Genomic DNA, 17,718 nt, shown 5'->3' on the forward strand with positions numbered 1-17,718 from the left:
GGTTGGATGGGGAGCGTCGCTGCACAGCTATTTTCAGGTCTCTCCAGAGATGTTTGATCGGGTACAAGTCCAGGCTCTGGCTGGGCCACTCAAGGAAGTTCAGAGACTTGTCCCAAAGCCACTCCTGCATTGTCTTGGCTGTGTGCTTAGGGTCGTTGTCCTGTTAGGAGGTGAACCTTCGCCCCAGTCTGAGGTCCTGAGCGCTCTGGAGCAGGTTTTCATCAAGTATCTCTCTGTACTTTTCTCCGTTCATCTTTCCCTCGATCCTGACTAGTCTCCCAGTCCCTGCCGCTGAAAAACATCCCCACAGCATGATGCTGCCACCACCACGCTTCATCGTAGGGATGGTGCCAGGTTTCCTCCAGACGTGACGCTTGGCATTCAGGCCAAAGAGTTCAATCTTGGTTTCATCAGACCAGAGAATCTTGTTTCTGATGGTCTGAGAGTCCTTTAGGTGCCTTTTGCAAACTGCAAGTGAGCTGTCATGTGCCTTTTACTGAGGAGTGGCTTCTGTCTGGCCACTCTGCCATAAAGGCATGATTGGTGGAGTGCTGCAGAGATGGTTGTCCTTCTGGAAGGTTCTCCCATCTCCACAGATGAACTCTGGAGCTCTGTCAGAGTGACCATCAGGTTCTTGGTCACCTCCCTGACTAAGGCCCTTCTCTCCCGATTGCTCAGTTTGGCCGGGCGGCCAGCTCTAGGAAGAGTCTTGGTGGTTCCAAACTTCTTCCATTTAAGAATGTTGGAGGCCACTGTGTTCTTGGGGATGCTGCAGAAATGTTTTTGTACCCTTCCCCAGATCTGTGCCTTGACACAATCCTGTCTCGGAGCTCTGCGAACAATTCCTTCCACCTCATGGCTTGGTTTTTGGTCTGACATGCACTGTCAACTGTGGGACCTTATATAGACAGGTGTGTGCCTTTTACAAATCATGTAAAATCAATTGAATTTACCACAGGTGGACTCCAATCACGTTGTAGAAACATCTCAAGGATGACCAATGGAAACAGGATGCACCTGAGCTCAATTTTGAGTCTCATAGCAAAGGGTCTGAATACTTATGTAAATAAGGTGTTTTTGTTTTTCAATTTTTTATAAATGTGTAAACATTTATAAAAACCTGTTTTCGCTTTGTCATTATGGGTTACTGTGTGTAGATTGATGAGGGAAAAAATGAATTTAATCAATTTTAGAATAAGGCTGTAACGTAACAATGTGGAAAAAGTCAAGGGGTCTGAATACCTTCCGAATGCACTGTATATGTTTCTTAATTCCATTATTTTACTTTTAGATTTGTGTGTATTGTTGTGAATTGTTAGATAAATTTTTACATTTTAGTCATTTAGCAGACGCTCTTATCCAGAGCGACTTACAGTTAGTGAGTGCATACATTTTTTTTCATACTGGTCCCCCGTGGGAAACGAACCCACAACCCTGGCATTGCAAACGCCATGCTCTACCAACTGAGCTACACAGGACTACTGCCCTGTTGGAGGTAGGAACACAAGCATTTCGCTACACCCGCAATAACATCTGCTAAATATGTGATGAGTGTGATAGGAGTCAGGCGCAGGAGGGTATATCACCGAATACAGAGTTTATTCCATCGTACACAATTGCGCTGGATAGCGACAACAGAAAACAGTCACAGGGGAAACCATCTACCCTGGCAATACAAGGTACGGGTAGCTTCAACAATATACAGGCACAGGGGAAAAATCTACCCCGGCAATACAAAGTGAGAGTAGCTCCACCGAGCTACACTACTCTCACAAATAACAATCCCCCACAAGGACAAGAGGGGCAGAGGGAACACTTATACACAGACTAATGAGGGGATAAGAACCAGGTGTGTGTAATTGACAAGACAAGACAAATGGAATGATGATATATGGAGCGGCATTGGCTAGTAAGCCGGTGATGACGAACGCCGAAGCCTGCCCGAACAAGGAGGGGAGGCAGCCTCTGCGGAAGGCGTGACAAAATATGTGTATGTGACCAATAACATTTGATTTGATTTGGTGGTGTTTGGTCAAAGACCGTCACGGTAGGAAGATATTTTAATGAAAAGCGTATGCATGACCTCCGGCCGGCAGAATCCGATAGAGCTGAAATGACAAACTACAATAGGGTTGTGCTACACTGCCTGGACATACAGCACAGTAAACTAATCTAAAATGAATGTCGAAAAGCGAAGTAACCTGTGGTTTGTATCTTTTAAGATAAGTAAAACTTCCGCTTAAGACCGATGCGTTTCGACAAACATGTCTTCATAAGGATATAGTCCCTGGCCTAAACGAATGTCCTTGGATTGTAAAATGCAACTTTTAGCCGAGCACATTGTGGAGGAAGTCGTCCAGACAACAGAGAGGACTGAGGAAGAAGAGCAGCGTCCACCGACCCCATCACAGGAGCAGCAGGCCCCTGAAGGGGAGAGTCCGGACACAGAGGGAGCGCCAGCCATATCGGAAGATACCACTGAGGAAGCTTTTGAGGGGAAACTGGCGGTTGAGGCAGGATCATTTGAGGCTCTCGCTGAGTTTGCTGTCCAGGTAGAGGAAGGTGAGGACCCCTCTTGATAAAACATTGTTCATCCTTCTCCCACCAAGAACATCAAGCGTGCCAGTATCACCTGGTAAATATTGTCACGGCGCATACCAACTGCTGTTCAATTTCCTCCATGTGTAGCTATGCACTATCCCACCAATGTATCCTTCTGTTGGCAAACAGTTTGAGGGGAGATTCGTACTGTGTCCCTTCATAAAAATCCATTCCGCTCATTCTGTTGCTGTGCTTCATTGCAGAATTATCCATTATGTTTCGTGTGACTCATTCTGATCATCCTGTGTGGAATTCAATCAAAAGCTGCTATTCAGGACATAAATCTTATCATAACAACATTGTTTTCTTGTATAGAGATTGCTCTGCTGTACAATGTCATGATAATACCTTCAGAAAGATAAGGCAATGGCTAGGCTACATTCCCTTAACACCATACCTCTACACTGACTTTGATGGCTCATCTTTCTGAAAGGACTGGAGAGGTCAAAGCAATGACAGGACCATAAACCTGCTTGACCCAGTGCCCCCTCTCATATTCCAATTAGAGATGTTGGTTGAATAGGCCCTGGATGTTGATTTGGGGCCTTGAAAACCACCTGGAAAAAGAAATTGCAATTGGCTGTGTCAAAAAGAAAAGCAGGAACCACCCGAAAAGGCAGCAGGAGTGTTTCTAAAGCTGAATGGCAACTGCACAAACTGATGCGACAACCTTAAAGGGGCAATCTGTATTTCAATAACAAAAGGTTTTATTACATTTTTTACATTTTAGTCATTTAGCAGACGCTCTTATCCAGAGCGACTTACAGTTAGTGAGTGCATACATTTCCATACTGCCCCCCCGTGGGAAACGAACCCACAACCCTGGCGTTGCAAGCGCCATGCTCTACCAACTGAGCTACAAAGGTTAAGACCACGGTTTTGGTAAACAGCTGAGGGATGGGGCTAGAGAAGGCACATAACTGCATAGCGGCTTAGTTTGAATTCCAATCAACTCGGTTTAACACAGTTTAAAGCATTGATTCTCTCTTCCTCAAGCTTCATGTCAATGTCATTTCAGCTGCTGTCCCACTCCCGCCGATATCAGATGATTTTGTCCCAGGTACGTTTTGCATCTTCCCTTAATGAAAAGTGACGACAATTATAAATGGCATAATATCAATGGCTATCACAATATTTTATAATTAATCCCAAAATGGACTAACTCATACTGTAACTACGTATCATACCTGTAGCCTCATTAGCTGCTGTGTGTTTAGTATGATAGCAACAACAAATAATATTCCGTTTGACATCTCCTTAGATGACAGTAGAGATGAAGCAACACATCCTTATGGTTAGTGTGTCTTAGATTTTTTATGTTCTTTTTATTTTTTTACAATGTGTGTTTGTGACTCATTCATACTTACATGAGTCTGTTTTGCATTACATTTTTTAGAGGATGAAAGCGATGCCATTGACATGAAAGGAGGTGAGATATTCAGAATGTTTTGATTATTCATTGGCCAAATAGAGTTTTCTACTCTCCTTCCCTGCCTCCTTGGTTAACTGGTCTTAACTGTGAACTTGCACTGACCACTAAGCATAGCTTCTTGCACTAAATAAACTATGGGTGTATATTTTCAGAATTGGTTAAGGAGGCACAGCCACAGCAGACAATAGGTAAGCTACAGTACTGATTCTACATTTAAACGTTTCAGTATGAGCATTGGTGATAGTGTGTTTATTAGACATGGTGAAGGGTCTGTGAATAGTTAGTGTGTTTATTAGACATGGTGAAGGGTCTGTGAATAGTTAGTGTTTATTAGACATGGTGAAGGGTCTGTGAATAGTTAGTGTTTATTAGACATGGTGAAGGGTCTGTGAATAGTTAGTGTGTTTATTAGACATGGTGAAGGGTCTGTGAATAGTTAGTGTATTTATTAGACATGGTGAAGGGTCTGTGAATAGTTAGTGTGTTTATTAGACATGGTGAAGGGTCTGTGAATAGTTAGTGTGTTTATTAGACATGGTGAAGGGTCTGTGAATAGTTAGTGTGTTTATTAGACATGGTGAAGGGTCTGTGAATAGTTAGTGTGTTTATTAGACATGGTGAAGGGTCTGTGAATAGTTAGTGTGTTTATTAGACATGGTGAAGGGTCTGTGAATAGTTAGTGTTTATTAGACATGGTGAAGGGTCTGTGAATAGTTAGTGTGTTTATTAGACATGGTGAAGGGTCTGTGAATAGTTAGTGTATTTATTAAATGTTTATTTGCTTGCAGAAGAGTCAAAGCAATACAATGACCAGCCAGGCTTCCAGGAGACACAGGAAGCAGGTGGGCCACACACACACACACACACACACACACACACCAATGTGTTATCTTAGATTAGTCCTCCTTCACCATGTACCATATAAACATGCTTATATGGCACTGAAATCTCATCTTTAGTACGATTACAATTGCAATACAATGCAGAGGATGAATCAGTCCCAGAACCGGAGGCTGACGTGGAACCAGAGTTGGAATCTGTTCCGGAACTGGAAGCTGAAGCTGTCCCAGAACTGAAAGGTTAGAAGTATACCAAATCTTGTACCATAGTCTTAAACCATTGCTTTTTAAAGGAACATTCTCACTTAGAGCTCCTGTGTCCATCTGAAATGAGGCAGTATTGAATAATGTTGATTTCCTAACTGCGCTGTACCTACTTGCCTGTGGGTTTGGGTTCTTGCAGAGGAGCCAGTGGCGGTAGAGGAGAAAACACCACAGGAAGAGTCAGAAGGTGGGTTTACCAACACACACATTTAAGCTTTATTCACAGTAAACATTTGAACACACATAATCACATCGTATGTCAACAGTTAAATCCGTTAGGGTTGGCAGTCAAATAACATGTGACTATAAGTACTTTAATGGTACTCTAATGCAGACCAGGCTATTTTGTAGGGTAGCCTTATATACCTCAGATCAGCCGTCTACAGCTGCTGTTGATGACGTGGCAGCGGCTCAATGCAGTTGTCACATAGCGTTTCCCAGTGCTTCCAGTCATTCAAGGCCACCTCAAAGGCACTTATGTGACTGTCATTTCTATGGAGGGGGCGGCAGGTAGCTTAGTGGGTAAGAGCGTTGTGCCAGTAACCGAAAGGTCGCTGGTTCTAATCCCCAAGCTGACTAGGTGAAAAATCTGTCGATGTAACCCTAATTGCTCCTGTAAATTGCTCTGGATAAGAGCGTCTGCTAAATGACAAAATTTAAAAATAAAAAAAACTTCCTTTTTGGGTGGTTCCTGCTTTGATTTGTGACTCACGCACTTGGAAACTGTGGTATTGGCTGAGAGTGTATTTTTGTCACTGGTTGACACAAATTAGTTGGCTCTTAACAGTGGAGTTTGATGTTCAATAGACGTGGTGTGTAACACTACATGACTAGGTATCAAAGTCACTCAGTTCCTCCTAATAAGTCTTGACTGATATACGACCCATCCGCACCCTCTTGTGATTATTAACTGCAAGGGCAATGTTGTGGTGGGATCAACCCTGCCTATACAGACAGCAGTAGGGAAAACACTGTTCTGAAGTTGGAGAGTGAGGTGCAGTTTGAAAAGCCCCCCAGATCCCTGGCCTATGGTATTTATCCAATATGCCTGGTAAATTGTGACATAACCACTCTTTTCACATCACTGCTCTGAAATGTAAGCTCAGGTCAGAACCTAAAATGAGTTCTTTCTTCAGTTTATTACTGGTTGCGTGAGACGTCAGTTTTATTTTAATCTGTGAGATTTGTAAAATATGAGCAGTCCATACAATAATGAAAAAAGCAGACCTCTACGATTTCAAGTGTCTAGTATTGCAGTGTTTGCTGCTGTTGACGTCATGATTTTTTTTTACTGAATTGGCGAACACCAGTTTATTCTCTATACAATCTTTTATATAAACCTTTAGTTTTTCCAAGAAAGTCATTATGCTTTTTAAGCCAGATCAGTTTTTTTTCTGTTTCTTAAATGTGTCTTCCTTTATCGTGTAATGTTTTTTTTTTTTGTTACATTGATCTGAAAAAACTTGATTTGTTATTTGCGCTGCTACTGTGTGTTGCTAGCGTTCTTCTAGCTGTCATTTTCTTCCCTTTGGGTCATTCCAACTCAAAAAGCACAAGAAAGAGGATTTCGACACCCAACATTTGCGATTGTTCTGAAATCGTTTCTGTAGTTAGAAACAGATGAGATTAGCATTCCTGCAACATTATTTTGTGGAAATATAATTTGATCTCTGAGAAATTAAGCTAATTGATTGCACCCAAATTTGACATTTTAAATTATAGGACTCATATAATATGCAATAAATAAAGTACCCGATATCTGATTTGGACCCCAAAAAATTCTAACAATGAATAAGATGAGGATTCCAAAGAACTTGTCAAAATCCACCCACGGACCACCGACACCCCACACCAATCCCACCACAACAACGACCATATAGTATCAGTTCTCTATGTCGTAGTATGGAGCTGCGGCTCAGAGTATTGTTTCTTCATCCTATATAATGCATTCTCAGTGAATTTGGGGATGTTTTTTTTTATTCTGTTCAGATAAATTAGTCATTAGGTTTATGTCCCGTCCTACATCCTAATATTACCAGGTTCTGACCACTAGATGGTGCTGTTTCTGCTATTAGGTGATTGAAAGAAAATATCACCCAAATGACAAAATGACATATTGGTTTCATGACCCTGTAAGCAGTCTATGGACAAGGTACGAGCGCAACCCATGCTTTGGTTTTGTTTACCTGGCCACTGTTTCAAATGCTAACTTTTTAGCATTTGTGGCACAAATCCAATGCAAGTAAATGGTACCTATATTAGCATTTTCACGCTTCATGTTCAAACGTATGCCATGTTAATGATATCTGAGTGAGAGTGACTAACAAAATCAATGAGGGCCCCCTGGAAGTCAGGGCCCCTTGGCCCTGCGTGCTCAGTCGGTATTCAGTCATGATAGCTGGCTAGACTAACTGACCAATCTAAACATTGTTAGCTGACATGGCTAATTGAGTGACTGACATAACAAGTGAAAAATTACTGATGGACAACCAAATTTCGAAATTGCACCTTGTCTACTATTCTAACTCTAACCAGTAAGTTGAGACCCTGACTGAGTTCGTAAAAAATAAATATATATGTATATAATATTTTGTTTTTGCTCTGATATGTCGCAACCCATCATTAACATAAGTGGTTCATGACCCATAATTTAAGAAATACTTACCTAATAGCAGGAACAGCACCATCTAGTGGTCAGAACCTGGTAATATCAGGATGTAGGATGGGACATAAACCTAACAACTTCAATGTGTCATTTCTTTGCGGGGGGAAAAAAACATCACCAAATTCACTGAGAATGCATTACATAGGATGAAGAAACAATACTCTGAGCCGCAGCTCCATACTACTTGTCAGACATAGAGAACTGATACTGTATACTTGTTGTTGAGGTGAGATTGGCGGGGATTTGTGGGTGGCTTTTGACAAGTTCTTTGGAATCCTCATGTCTTACCCATTGTTAAAAAAAATTGGGGTCCAAATCGGGTGTCATGTACTATTTTTATTGAATATTACATGAATCGTAAAATTTTAAATGGCCAATTTGGGTTCAATCAATTAGCTTGATTCCTCAGAGATCAAATTATATTTCAACAAAGTAATGTTGCAGGAATGCTAATCTTATCTGTTTCTAAGTACAGAAACTATTTGGCTTGCTGAAATGACATGGAATGACCCCTTTGTATGTCTTTCAGGAAATGCAGAGGACCAACCCGAGGATATGCTCACATACAAAGGTAAGTGTTCTTTTGATCTGTATTTTTATGGCTAACATGAGCTTTCTAGAAGCAGAATAGCAAGGGGTGGCCAACCCTCCTGGAGAGCTAGCCTGCCACAGGGTTTTGTTCCAGCCCTACTCTGACACACCTACCGGTACTTATTCTACTAATTGGCCGCTCCTCTTTCGGGACTTGATTCACTGAATCAAGTGTTTACGTGTAGTGATGGAGCAAAAGCCTGCACATTCAGAAGCTCTCCAGGATGGTTGGCCACCCCAGCACCGTAGTATTGTAGTTATTCTCCTCAGTTGGCATTAGTGTCCTCCCACCTAGCCCTGCCAGAGAAACTGTGTCTAGCTTTTCATTCCGAATACAGTCATTTAAATGTCTACCCACTGAGTCACAATGAGTGACGCATCTGGAAGTCAAATCAAATCAAATCAAATTTTATTGGTCACATGCGCCGAATACAACAGGTACAGACATTACAGTGAAATGCTTACTTACAGCCCTTAACCAACAGTGCATTTATTTTTAAGTATTTATTTTAAAAATAAAACAACAACAAAAAAAGTGTTGAGAAAAAAAGTAAAGTAAAATAAAATAACAGTAGGGAGGCTATATATACAGGGGGGTACCGGTGCAGAGTCAATGTGCGGGGGCACCGGCTAGTTGAGGTAGTTGAAGTAATATGTACATGTGGGTAGAGTTAAAGTGACTATGCATAAATAATTAACAGAGTAGCAGCAGCGTAAAAAGGATGGGGTGGGGGGGCAGTGCAAATAGTCTGGGTAGCCATGATTAGCTGTTCAGGAGTCTTATGGCTTGGGGGTAGAAGCTGTTGAGAAGTCTTTTGGACCTAGACTTGGCACTCCGGTACCGCTTGCCGTGCGGTAGCAGAGAGAACAGTCTATGACTAGGGTGGCTGGAGTCTTTGACAATTTTGAGGGCCTTCCTCTGACACCGCCTGGTATAGAGGTCCTGGATGGCAGGAAGCTTGGCCCCAGTGATGTACTGGGCCGTACGCACTACCCTCTGTAGTGCCTTGCGGTCGGAGGCCAAGCAGTTGCCGTCTAGAGTTGAAAATAAGAGGGACTACAGTGTGGTCTGCAATTTCATTGAGAAACTACATCGTAATTTTCTGAGGTTGCACCCACCCACACACACATTGAGTGATCCACCCAATACCTCACTTTTATTACGTTCTGTTCTACGTTTCAGCCAAAATGAAGAAGCCTAAACTCCTGAATACATTTGAGAAAACTATCAAGACGGAGATTGACGCGGCTGAGAAGTTACGTAAAAAGGTAGTCTTAGTTATAACACTGTGTGAGGTTTTTAATGAACATGCTCTTATCTTGAAAGTAAATGGATGAATCAATGCTGATCTGTTGTTTTCCATGTCTTGTTTCACCACCCAGGGGAAAGTGGAGGAGGCGGTCCGGGCTTTTGACACTCTAGTTCAGCAGTACCCCCAGAGTCCAAGGTGTCGCTATGGGAAAGCCCTGGTGAGAACCACAGTCTAAATACTGTTCCATACCATTCTACTGGTTTATTTTGTACTGATTAAACAAATGTTAACCCTTTAACAAGTTTAACACATAACACTTAGTGTTTATCACTAACTAAACACTTAAATACTGTTTACTATGAGCCTAAACAGAGGGTGAAAATTGCACCCATGTAAAAATAGGGAAAAGGCCTGAAATGTTCTGGGGCTCATTATGTGTGTCCAGGCTGAGGATGACCTGGCAGAGAAAATGCGCAGCAACGACATGCTGCAGAAGGCCCTCAGCACGTACAAGGAGGCATCAGAGCTGCCCAACGCCACGCCTGACCTCATCAAAGCCACACTGAAGAAACGAGCCGAGCGTCAGCAGTTCCTAGGTAACCTACAGGGCCAAGCATGCTGGAGTGACCACACACACAAATTATACCATACATTTTTCTTGTGTACTTAGTTTGAAGACCATTGCGTGACTCCGATTCATGTAATTTGGGAAAGGGGTTGTTGTAGTGTTTGTCTTTAGGTTTAATTGAGTATTTAATATAATTCATTCAGTATTTTGGAATAATTTATCAAATTGATATTACTGGGGAGTGTGGTTGTGTGCATAGAGTGTGTTGTGACTCCCTCTCTCTCTCTGGTGTAGGTCGTATGAGGGGTGCCTTGGCCACGTTGGAGAAGCTGGTACAGATCTTCCCTGGGGACGTGGCCCTGAAGAACGATCTGGGCGTGGCTCACCTGCTCATCGGAGACAACAAGAGTGCCAAGAGGGTCTACGAGGAGGTGAGCCGTGGTCCAAGTCATCACCACTCTTGATTGCTTTGGGGTTTCCAAGCATTCTTTTTTTGCGGTGAAACCATGTGTTGAAAATGTAGTGATTTTACTTTGCAACACATTTTCACCAGGTCTGCTTCAGTAAACACATTTGTAACAGAATTGTAATTTGCAAGATTACAAGTAAATGGAATGCATCTAGTGTGACATTTTGAGTTGGGAAATGTCAATGAGTGTCATGATTGAATGTTTGATTAACAATTTACGATTTCGAATGATGTATCCCCTGGTAGGTGTTGACCATTGCACCAAGTGACGGCTTTGCTAAAGTCCATTATGGCTTCATCCTCAAATCAGAAAATAAGATAGCCGAGAGCATCCCATTCCTCAGGGTAAGTACTGTGTGTATAATAAACCAATCATGTTCCCACAGATTCAAACCACCCTTTTGATCCTGAAACTCTCTCTCTGCACTGCAGGATGGTTTGGAATCAGGAGACCCTGGCACAGACGACGGCAGATTTTACTTCCACCTCGGAGACGCCTTGCAAAGAATGGGAGACGACAGTGTGAGTTAAGATCAAACTTACAGACACCAAGCTTACACCAATACTGACTCCACAGCAGAAGTATTTACTAGATAGTAACTTTACGGAGTATGGTAACAGTATGACTTATCGTGATAGTCTTTTTCCTCTGACAATAAAACAGAGCATTTGAATATACTGTATTATATGAGTTCAAATGTGTTGGTTTTGGAATACTACAAGCACAACTGTTTTCTCCTCTTCCAGGCCTACAAGTGGTATGAGATAGGGCACAAAAGAGGTCACTTTGCCTCCGTATGGCAGCGATCTCTCTACAATGTGGACGGTCTCAAAGCCCAACCGTGGTGGACGCCCAAGGACACTGGCTATTTGGATCTAGTCAAGGTAAGGTATATGATGACAACTTGTCTCATCTGGTTGTCTTTTCTCACTGATAGTTAGTTGATTGATTGATCAATGTCACAGAGTTCAATAATGTCTAGAGGGAGCAGGTCCTCTCTTTTCCTTTGATCTGTCTCTCCCATCTTAAAACAGTCAATTCTTCTTCTTTTGAGTTTTGACCTGGCGTAAAGCTGTCTCTGACTGTCTTCTCTTTGCTTGGACTGACCATAGAGATATAATAATAATATGAATAATGTGTCCTAATTCTATGTCTTTGGCCCAGACCCTGGAGAGAAACTGGAGGACCATCAGGGACGAGGCCCTGTCAGTGATGGATAAAACCACCGGCCTCTTTGTTCCAGAGGAGGAGAACCTCAGAGAAAAAGGGGAGTGGGGTCAGTTCACCCTCTGGCAGCAAGGTAAACAAATCAAACACCTGGCAAGTCCCTATGTTAGAAATACACTAAATGTAATTGAATGAAAATAATCCCCACAAGCAGTGCTGGAAAAAGTACTTTTGGGTGTCAGAGAAAATGTATGGAGTAAAAAGTACATCATTTTCTTTAGAAATGTAGTGGAGTAAAAGTTGGCAAAAATATAAATAGTAAAGTAAAGTACAGATACCCCAAAAAACGACTTAAGTAGTACTTTAAAGTATTTTTACTTAACTACTTTACACCACTGCCCATAAGTGTCTAAGTATAGGTTTAGTGGTGTCTGAACCTGGCCTCTAATTCCTTGTTTATCTTCTGCTGTTCCTTGCAGGCAAGAAGGCAGGGGAGTCCTGCCGCAGTGTTCCAAAGACCTGTGGCCTGTTGGAGCGCTATCCAGAGGCTACGGGCTGCAAGAGAGGACAGGTAGGTCACCCTGCCACAGATGTGACTGACATGCCAACTATCAGGCATCACACCACACATCCAGCCAGCCAGCACTGCTGTAGAGCAGGGGAGGATAGATGGAGAGACAGCCTGGCCCTGCAGGCTCCTACTGGAGATAGATGGAGTTACAAAGGCACTATGTTACTCTCACTGATATTTCTCTCAATTTCTGTTGTAAAAATAGGAAATGTTTGTTTTCTTTTAGGTTGCTTCAAAATAGAAAAATGAATTGTCTGAATAAATTTAATCATATTTAATTTCAGCTCTGTTCACTTTCTCTGTGTGTATGATCGCCTCTCTCTCTCTCTCTCTCTCTCTCTCTCTCTGTCTCCCCGTCCCTCCCCATTTCTCCCTGGGTTCCAGATCAAGTTCTCTGTGATGCAGCCTGGTACTCACGTCTGGCCCCACACGGGGCCCACCAATTGTCGCCTGCGCATGCACCTGGGCCTGGTCATCCCAAAGACAGGCTGCACGATCAGGTGCACCAACAACACCAGGTAACATCTTCCACAGCCATCAACGTCATCCCCTTATTACATCTAACAACCTCACCCACTTGTTAGTTCTTGGTACAGTGTAAGACTGACCATTTGAGTGCTCTGTACTTGATTGTCACTCAAGACAAAGTGTAGCTGCAAAATATGTTTTAACTGTTAACATGTCGATCTTGTGGACTGTCAGTCCTTGCATCCATAGCTCCGTCTATGAATTTGAGTGGTTACATTTCCCCAGCCCCATCCCTCTCAGGTTTATACCAAACTAACTGGAGAAGCTGCCATTAAATAAAAACTCATGCATGTGGCTTCATTAAAGCCACATGCATTCTTAGTTGTTACATCCACTTTTGGACTCATAAATTAAGGATATACAGTGGGGGAAAAAAGTATTTAGTCAGCCACCAATTGTGCAAGTTCTCCCACTTAAAAAGATGAGAGAGGCCTGTACTTTTCATCATAGGTACACGTCAACTATGACAGACAAATTGAGACATTTTTTTCCAGAAAATCACATTGTAGGATTTTTTATGAATTTATTTGCAAATTATGGTGGGGTCAAAATGATCACAAGAACGGTGAGCAAAAATCCCAGAACCACACGGGGGGACCTAGTGAATGACCTGCAGAGAGCTGGGACCAAAGTAACAAAGCCTACCATCAGTAACACACTACGCCGCCAGGGACTCAAATCCTGCAGTGCCAGACGTGTCCCCCTGCTTAAGCCAGTACATGTCCAGGCCCGTCTGAAGTTTGCTAGAGTGCATTTGGATGATCCAGAAGAGGATTGGGAGAATATCATATGGTCAGATGAAACCAAAATAGAACTTTTTGGTAAAAACTCAACTCGTCGTGTTTGGAGGACAAATAATGCTGAGTTGCATCCAAAGAACACCATACCTACTGTGAAGCATGGGGGTGGAAACATCATGCTTTGGGGCTGTTTTTCTGCAAAGGGACCAGGACGACTGATCCGTGTAAAGGAAAGAATGAATGGGGCCATGTATCGTGAGATTTTGAGTGAAAACCTCCTTCCATCAGCAAGGGCATTGAAGATGAAACGTGGCTGGGTCTTTCAGCATGACAAGGATCCCAAACACACCGCCTGGGCAACGAAGGAGTGGCTTCGTAAGAAGCATTTCAAGGTCCTGGAGTGGCCTAGCCAGTCTCCAGATCTCAACCCCATAGAAAATCTTTGGAGGGAGTTGAAAGTCTGTGTTGCCCAGCGACAGCCCCCAAAACATCACTGCTCTAGAGGAGATCTGCATGGAGGAATGGGCCAAAATACCAGCAACAGTGTGTGAAAACCTTGTGAAGACTTACAGAAAACGTTTGACCTGTGTCATTGCCAACAAAGGGTATATAACAAAGTATTGAGAAACTTTTGTTATTGACCAAATACTTATTTTCCACCATAATTTGCAAATAAATTCATTACAAATCCTACAATGTGATTTTCTGGATTTTTTTTTCTCATTTTGTCTGTCATAGTTGACGTGTACCTATGATGAAAATTACAGGCCTCTCTCATCTTTTTAAGTGGTAGAACTTTCACAATTGGTGGCTGACTAAATACTTTTTTCCCCCACTGTATACCCATAGATTTTTGAAGAATGGAACTTATAAATACCTCATGAGCTTAGTTCAACTGTCGTACCCCATCAGAACCCAAAATATAAGTTTGTTTTACTCCAATGTTTGTAAACAATGCAAGTGTAAACAAACGCTCTATAGCTTCAAAACATGGTTAAAACAATAATTTTGATATCATGGATGGTCAGTCCTTGAATCCATAGCTCTGTCTATAAACTTGGGAGTGGTTACATTTATCCAGGCCCATACCTCAGCTTTTTACCAAAACAGAGGCGGGGTGGCACTTTGTTATTGTTTCAATTAAGGACTCTAGCTTTAACACAAAGGCTATGATCTTTGCTGTTCTCTTCCAGAGCTTGGGAGGAGGGGAAAGTGCTCATCTTTGATGACTCCTTTGAGCACGAGGTGTGGCAGGACGCCAACAGCTACCGGCTCATCTTCATCGTGGACGTGTGGCACCCCGAGCTTACCCAGTACCAACGGCAGACTCTCTCCCCCATTTAAAGACTGTACGACAGACTGACTGTCACCTACTGGCGTCCTGGGGTTAACACTCTTAACCCATAAGAACGGAAGGGTCCATAGTATCTGGTCTCTGTCTGTCCACCCATTCCTTCACAGTCGGCCATTTTAGGTCAAACGTGTCAAATGTGACACTTGCCCTTGCTCAGTCAAGGGCTCCATTTTGGAACCATCTAGAACATTACTGAAGGCCCTGTCAGATTTGGAAAAGCCTTACAACGACACTTTGAACACTGACTGTTAACTGTGGTACTAGCCAAGTCGGTTTTTAGGCCTAAATGTGGACTTACGGTAAGGTGTGGGTTGAATATCACATAGGTTGTGTTGTAAATGTATCACAAGTGCATTGTTGTTTTTCATTAGTCAACCAAAGTATGTCTGAAACATACCTAACATATCAACGGTAACTGAACAAAACTTTGGTATTGCAGCTAGCAGGTTTTCTGTTGTATAGGTACTGATATCATTTCTTAAAGGGATTGTTTTCCTGGTTTTTATCCCAATCTTAATCGTTTTCTTTCCTCAAGAAAAGTTATTTGATGACTTTCATGTTCAAGTCTTCAAAAGCTTGAGGTAAAAACACTATTAAGATTAGAGTAACAACACGGAAAACTATCCCTGTAAATTGTTGCTAAGCTAGCTAAACCTCTGCTAGCTGAAAAGTGTGAATCTGAATCTGTTGTTTCTCTAACACTTGATTTGTTGTTACACAGCTCTTATTGCATATAATGGTCATACATTACCTTCATGTTACTTCCATAACTGTACAGTAATCTGCCTCTTACTGTATTTTGGGGTTCCACTACTTATTAAGTCATTCCATTTCACTCGTATGATTTTCGAATGTCACTTTAGATTAATGGCTGGGACATCACAATGCCAAGAATGTTTATATTGCAGAATTAATATTGTGAACAAAGAAAATGGACTGAAACATCTTATATTTGTACGCTGACAATATATTTTCAACTGTGCCTTGACCTGTGAGAACACACAAACCATTATGCTCAACAGGCTTGTCCTTGTAATTTAAAATCCTCCCAAATGTGTGTATTTACATTCTTAAATGTATCAAATATGAACATTTGACTGAAGGCTTATATTTTGTACATGCATAACATTTTAATGTTTTATAAAATGCTAATTCTCCTGTGTAAAACTTTGGCAGGAGCATGTTGAATGTACACCAGTCTTGTCACACTGCATTCTTACCTGGGTCAAATACATGTCAAATACTTACCAATACTTCAGCTGCGCTTAATTTAGTTTGCCTTGTACAATGGAACCAATGGAATAGTCCCTAAAAGGAGAACCCCAAGCTAAATCAAATGCACATCATAGGCTATACTAGAGTATTATAAAGTATTTCACCCAGGTCTGCTGCATTCCATGTATAGCAAAGCTGACTAGAAGGAGTCTTTGCTTGACCAATGATGTTGATATTCAAAAGAAAAAATAAGTGCCAAAGCATATTCTTCTAGATTTGTTGTTATTTAATCACTCTCTATGTGCGTTGGTAGTCTGCTTCATTGCAGCAACAAAATCATGTCCGAATCAGTCCGGTGCTATTATGCTGCGTTCATGTGCTATCAGAATTATTGGAAACTCGGGACTGAGAAATTTCTAGCAAGCCCACGGACTCATCATACCTACCTGTTTCAGATGTCAAAAACCGTTCATATTGAAAAATACGAGTGGGAAACTTGGGTAACACCATTGTACCCCAAGTTTCCTACTTTAGAGGAGCATGTGAACACATCATAATGCCATGGATCGGAGTCATTCCTTAGGACCACTGGATGTCATCCTGTCTGCCCAAAAAAGGATTGCCTTTCAACTTTTCACCAAGTGTGGCTATCTGTCATGGACATAGGTGTCTTGGGGTATTTGGGGTTATCCGTTTGGGTTGTGATGATGACGACATTCAAGTTATCCTCCTTGCTTCAAAATAGTTTCTTAGTAACAAATCAAGAACGTTCACAAAGCCACATACTCTGTTATGAATTTATATCACTCTTTGTAGATTTGAAGTTAATACTTTTGTGGTGTTGAAATCACTGAGCTGTTCCAACTGTTGTAACTGGCCTGCAAGTACAGTAAGTAATGCATCTTTCAATTATATTTTGTATGTTGTATTTAGTTGCACTGAATAATTGAAAACTGAATAGCTTATTTTCAGTAAATGAAAAATGTGGTCAAAATGGTGTCAAGTGATCTAAACATACAGTGAGGGGAAAAAAGTATTTGATCCCCTGCTGATTTTGATACAATCTTGTCCCTGGCATCCTTGGAGAGCTCTTTGGTCTTGTAGCCCATTCCAGCCTTGTGTAGGTCTACAATCTTGTCCCTGACATCCTTGGAGAGCTCTTTGGTCTTGCCATGGTGGAGAGTTTGGAATCTGATTGATTGATTGCTTCTGTGGACAGGTGTCTTTTATACAGGTAACAAACTGAGATTATGAGCAGTCCCTTTAAGAGTGTGCTCCTAATCTCAGCTCGTTACCTGTATAAAAGACACCTGGGAGCCAAAAATCTTTATGATTGAGAGGGGGTCAAATACTTATTTCCCTCATTAAAATGCAAATCAATTTATAACATTTTTGACATGATTTTTTCTGGATTTTGTTGTTGTTATTCTGTCTCTCACTGTTCAAATAAACCTACCATT

At 41.8% G+C, this 17,718-nt stretch overlaps 1 protein-coding gene across 5 annotated transcripts in view; it reads left to right on the forward strand.

Annotated features, from left to right (window-relative positions):
• LOC121569191 (aspartyl/asparaginyl beta-hydroxylase) overlaps window positions 1-17,170 on the forward strand; it is a 42,324-nt gene extending 25,154 nt beyond the window's left edge. For 4 of the 5 annotated variants that reach the window (XM_045221413.1, XM_045221415.1, XM_041879946.2 and 1 more), the window contains 19 exons: window positions 3,620-3,661; window positions 3,863-3,895; window positions 3,998-4,030; window positions 4,186-4,221; window positions 4,822-4,875; window positions 4,993-5,112; window positions 5,276-5,323; window positions 8,331-8,372; window positions 9,576-9,661; window positions 9,776-9,862; window positions 10,091-10,241; window positions 10,508-10,644; window positions 10,929-11,027; window positions 11,115-11,204; window positions 11,430-11,567; window positions 11,848-11,983; window positions 12,330-12,421; window positions 12,806-12,939; window positions 14,883-17,170. In XM_045221413.1, coding sequence (XP_045077348.1) covers window positions 3,620-3,661; window positions 3,863-3,895; window positions 3,998-4,030; window positions 4,186-4,221; window positions 4,822-4,875; window positions 4,993-5,112; window positions 5,276-5,323; window positions 8,331-8,372; window positions 9,576-9,661; window positions 9,776-9,862; window positions 10,091-10,241; window positions 10,508-10,644; window positions 10,929-11,027; window positions 11,115-11,204; window positions 11,430-11,567; window positions 11,848-11,983; window positions 12,330-12,421; window positions 12,806-12,939; window positions 14,883-15,033 — 1,709 coding nt within the window. In that variant the 3' untranslated portion in view covers window positions 15,034-17,170. The remainder of the gene's footprint in view (window positions 1-3,619; window positions 3,662-3,862; window positions 3,896-3,997; window positions 4,031-4,185; window positions 4,222-4,821; window positions 4,876-4,992; window positions 5,113-5,275; window positions 5,324-8,330; window positions 8,373-9,575; window positions 9,662-9,775; window positions 9,863-10,090; window positions 10,242-10,507; window positions 10,645-10,928; window positions 11,028-11,114; window positions 11,205-11,429; window positions 11,568-11,847; window positions 11,984-12,329; window positions 12,422-12,805; window positions 12,940-14,882) is intronic. The other variant, XM_045221414.1, reaches the window with a different exon arrangement.
• Window positions 17,171-17,718: the final 548 nt, after the last annotated feature.

This window comes from Coregonus clupeaformis, chromosome 7 (genome assembly GCF_020615455.1).
Source record: "Coregonus clupeaformis isolate EN_2021a chromosome 7, ASM2061545v1, whole genome shotgun sequence".
Classification (NCBI taxonomy): domain Eukaryota; kingdom Metazoa; phylum Chordata; class Actinopteri; order Salmoniformes; family Salmonidae; genus Coregonus; species Coregonus clupeaformis.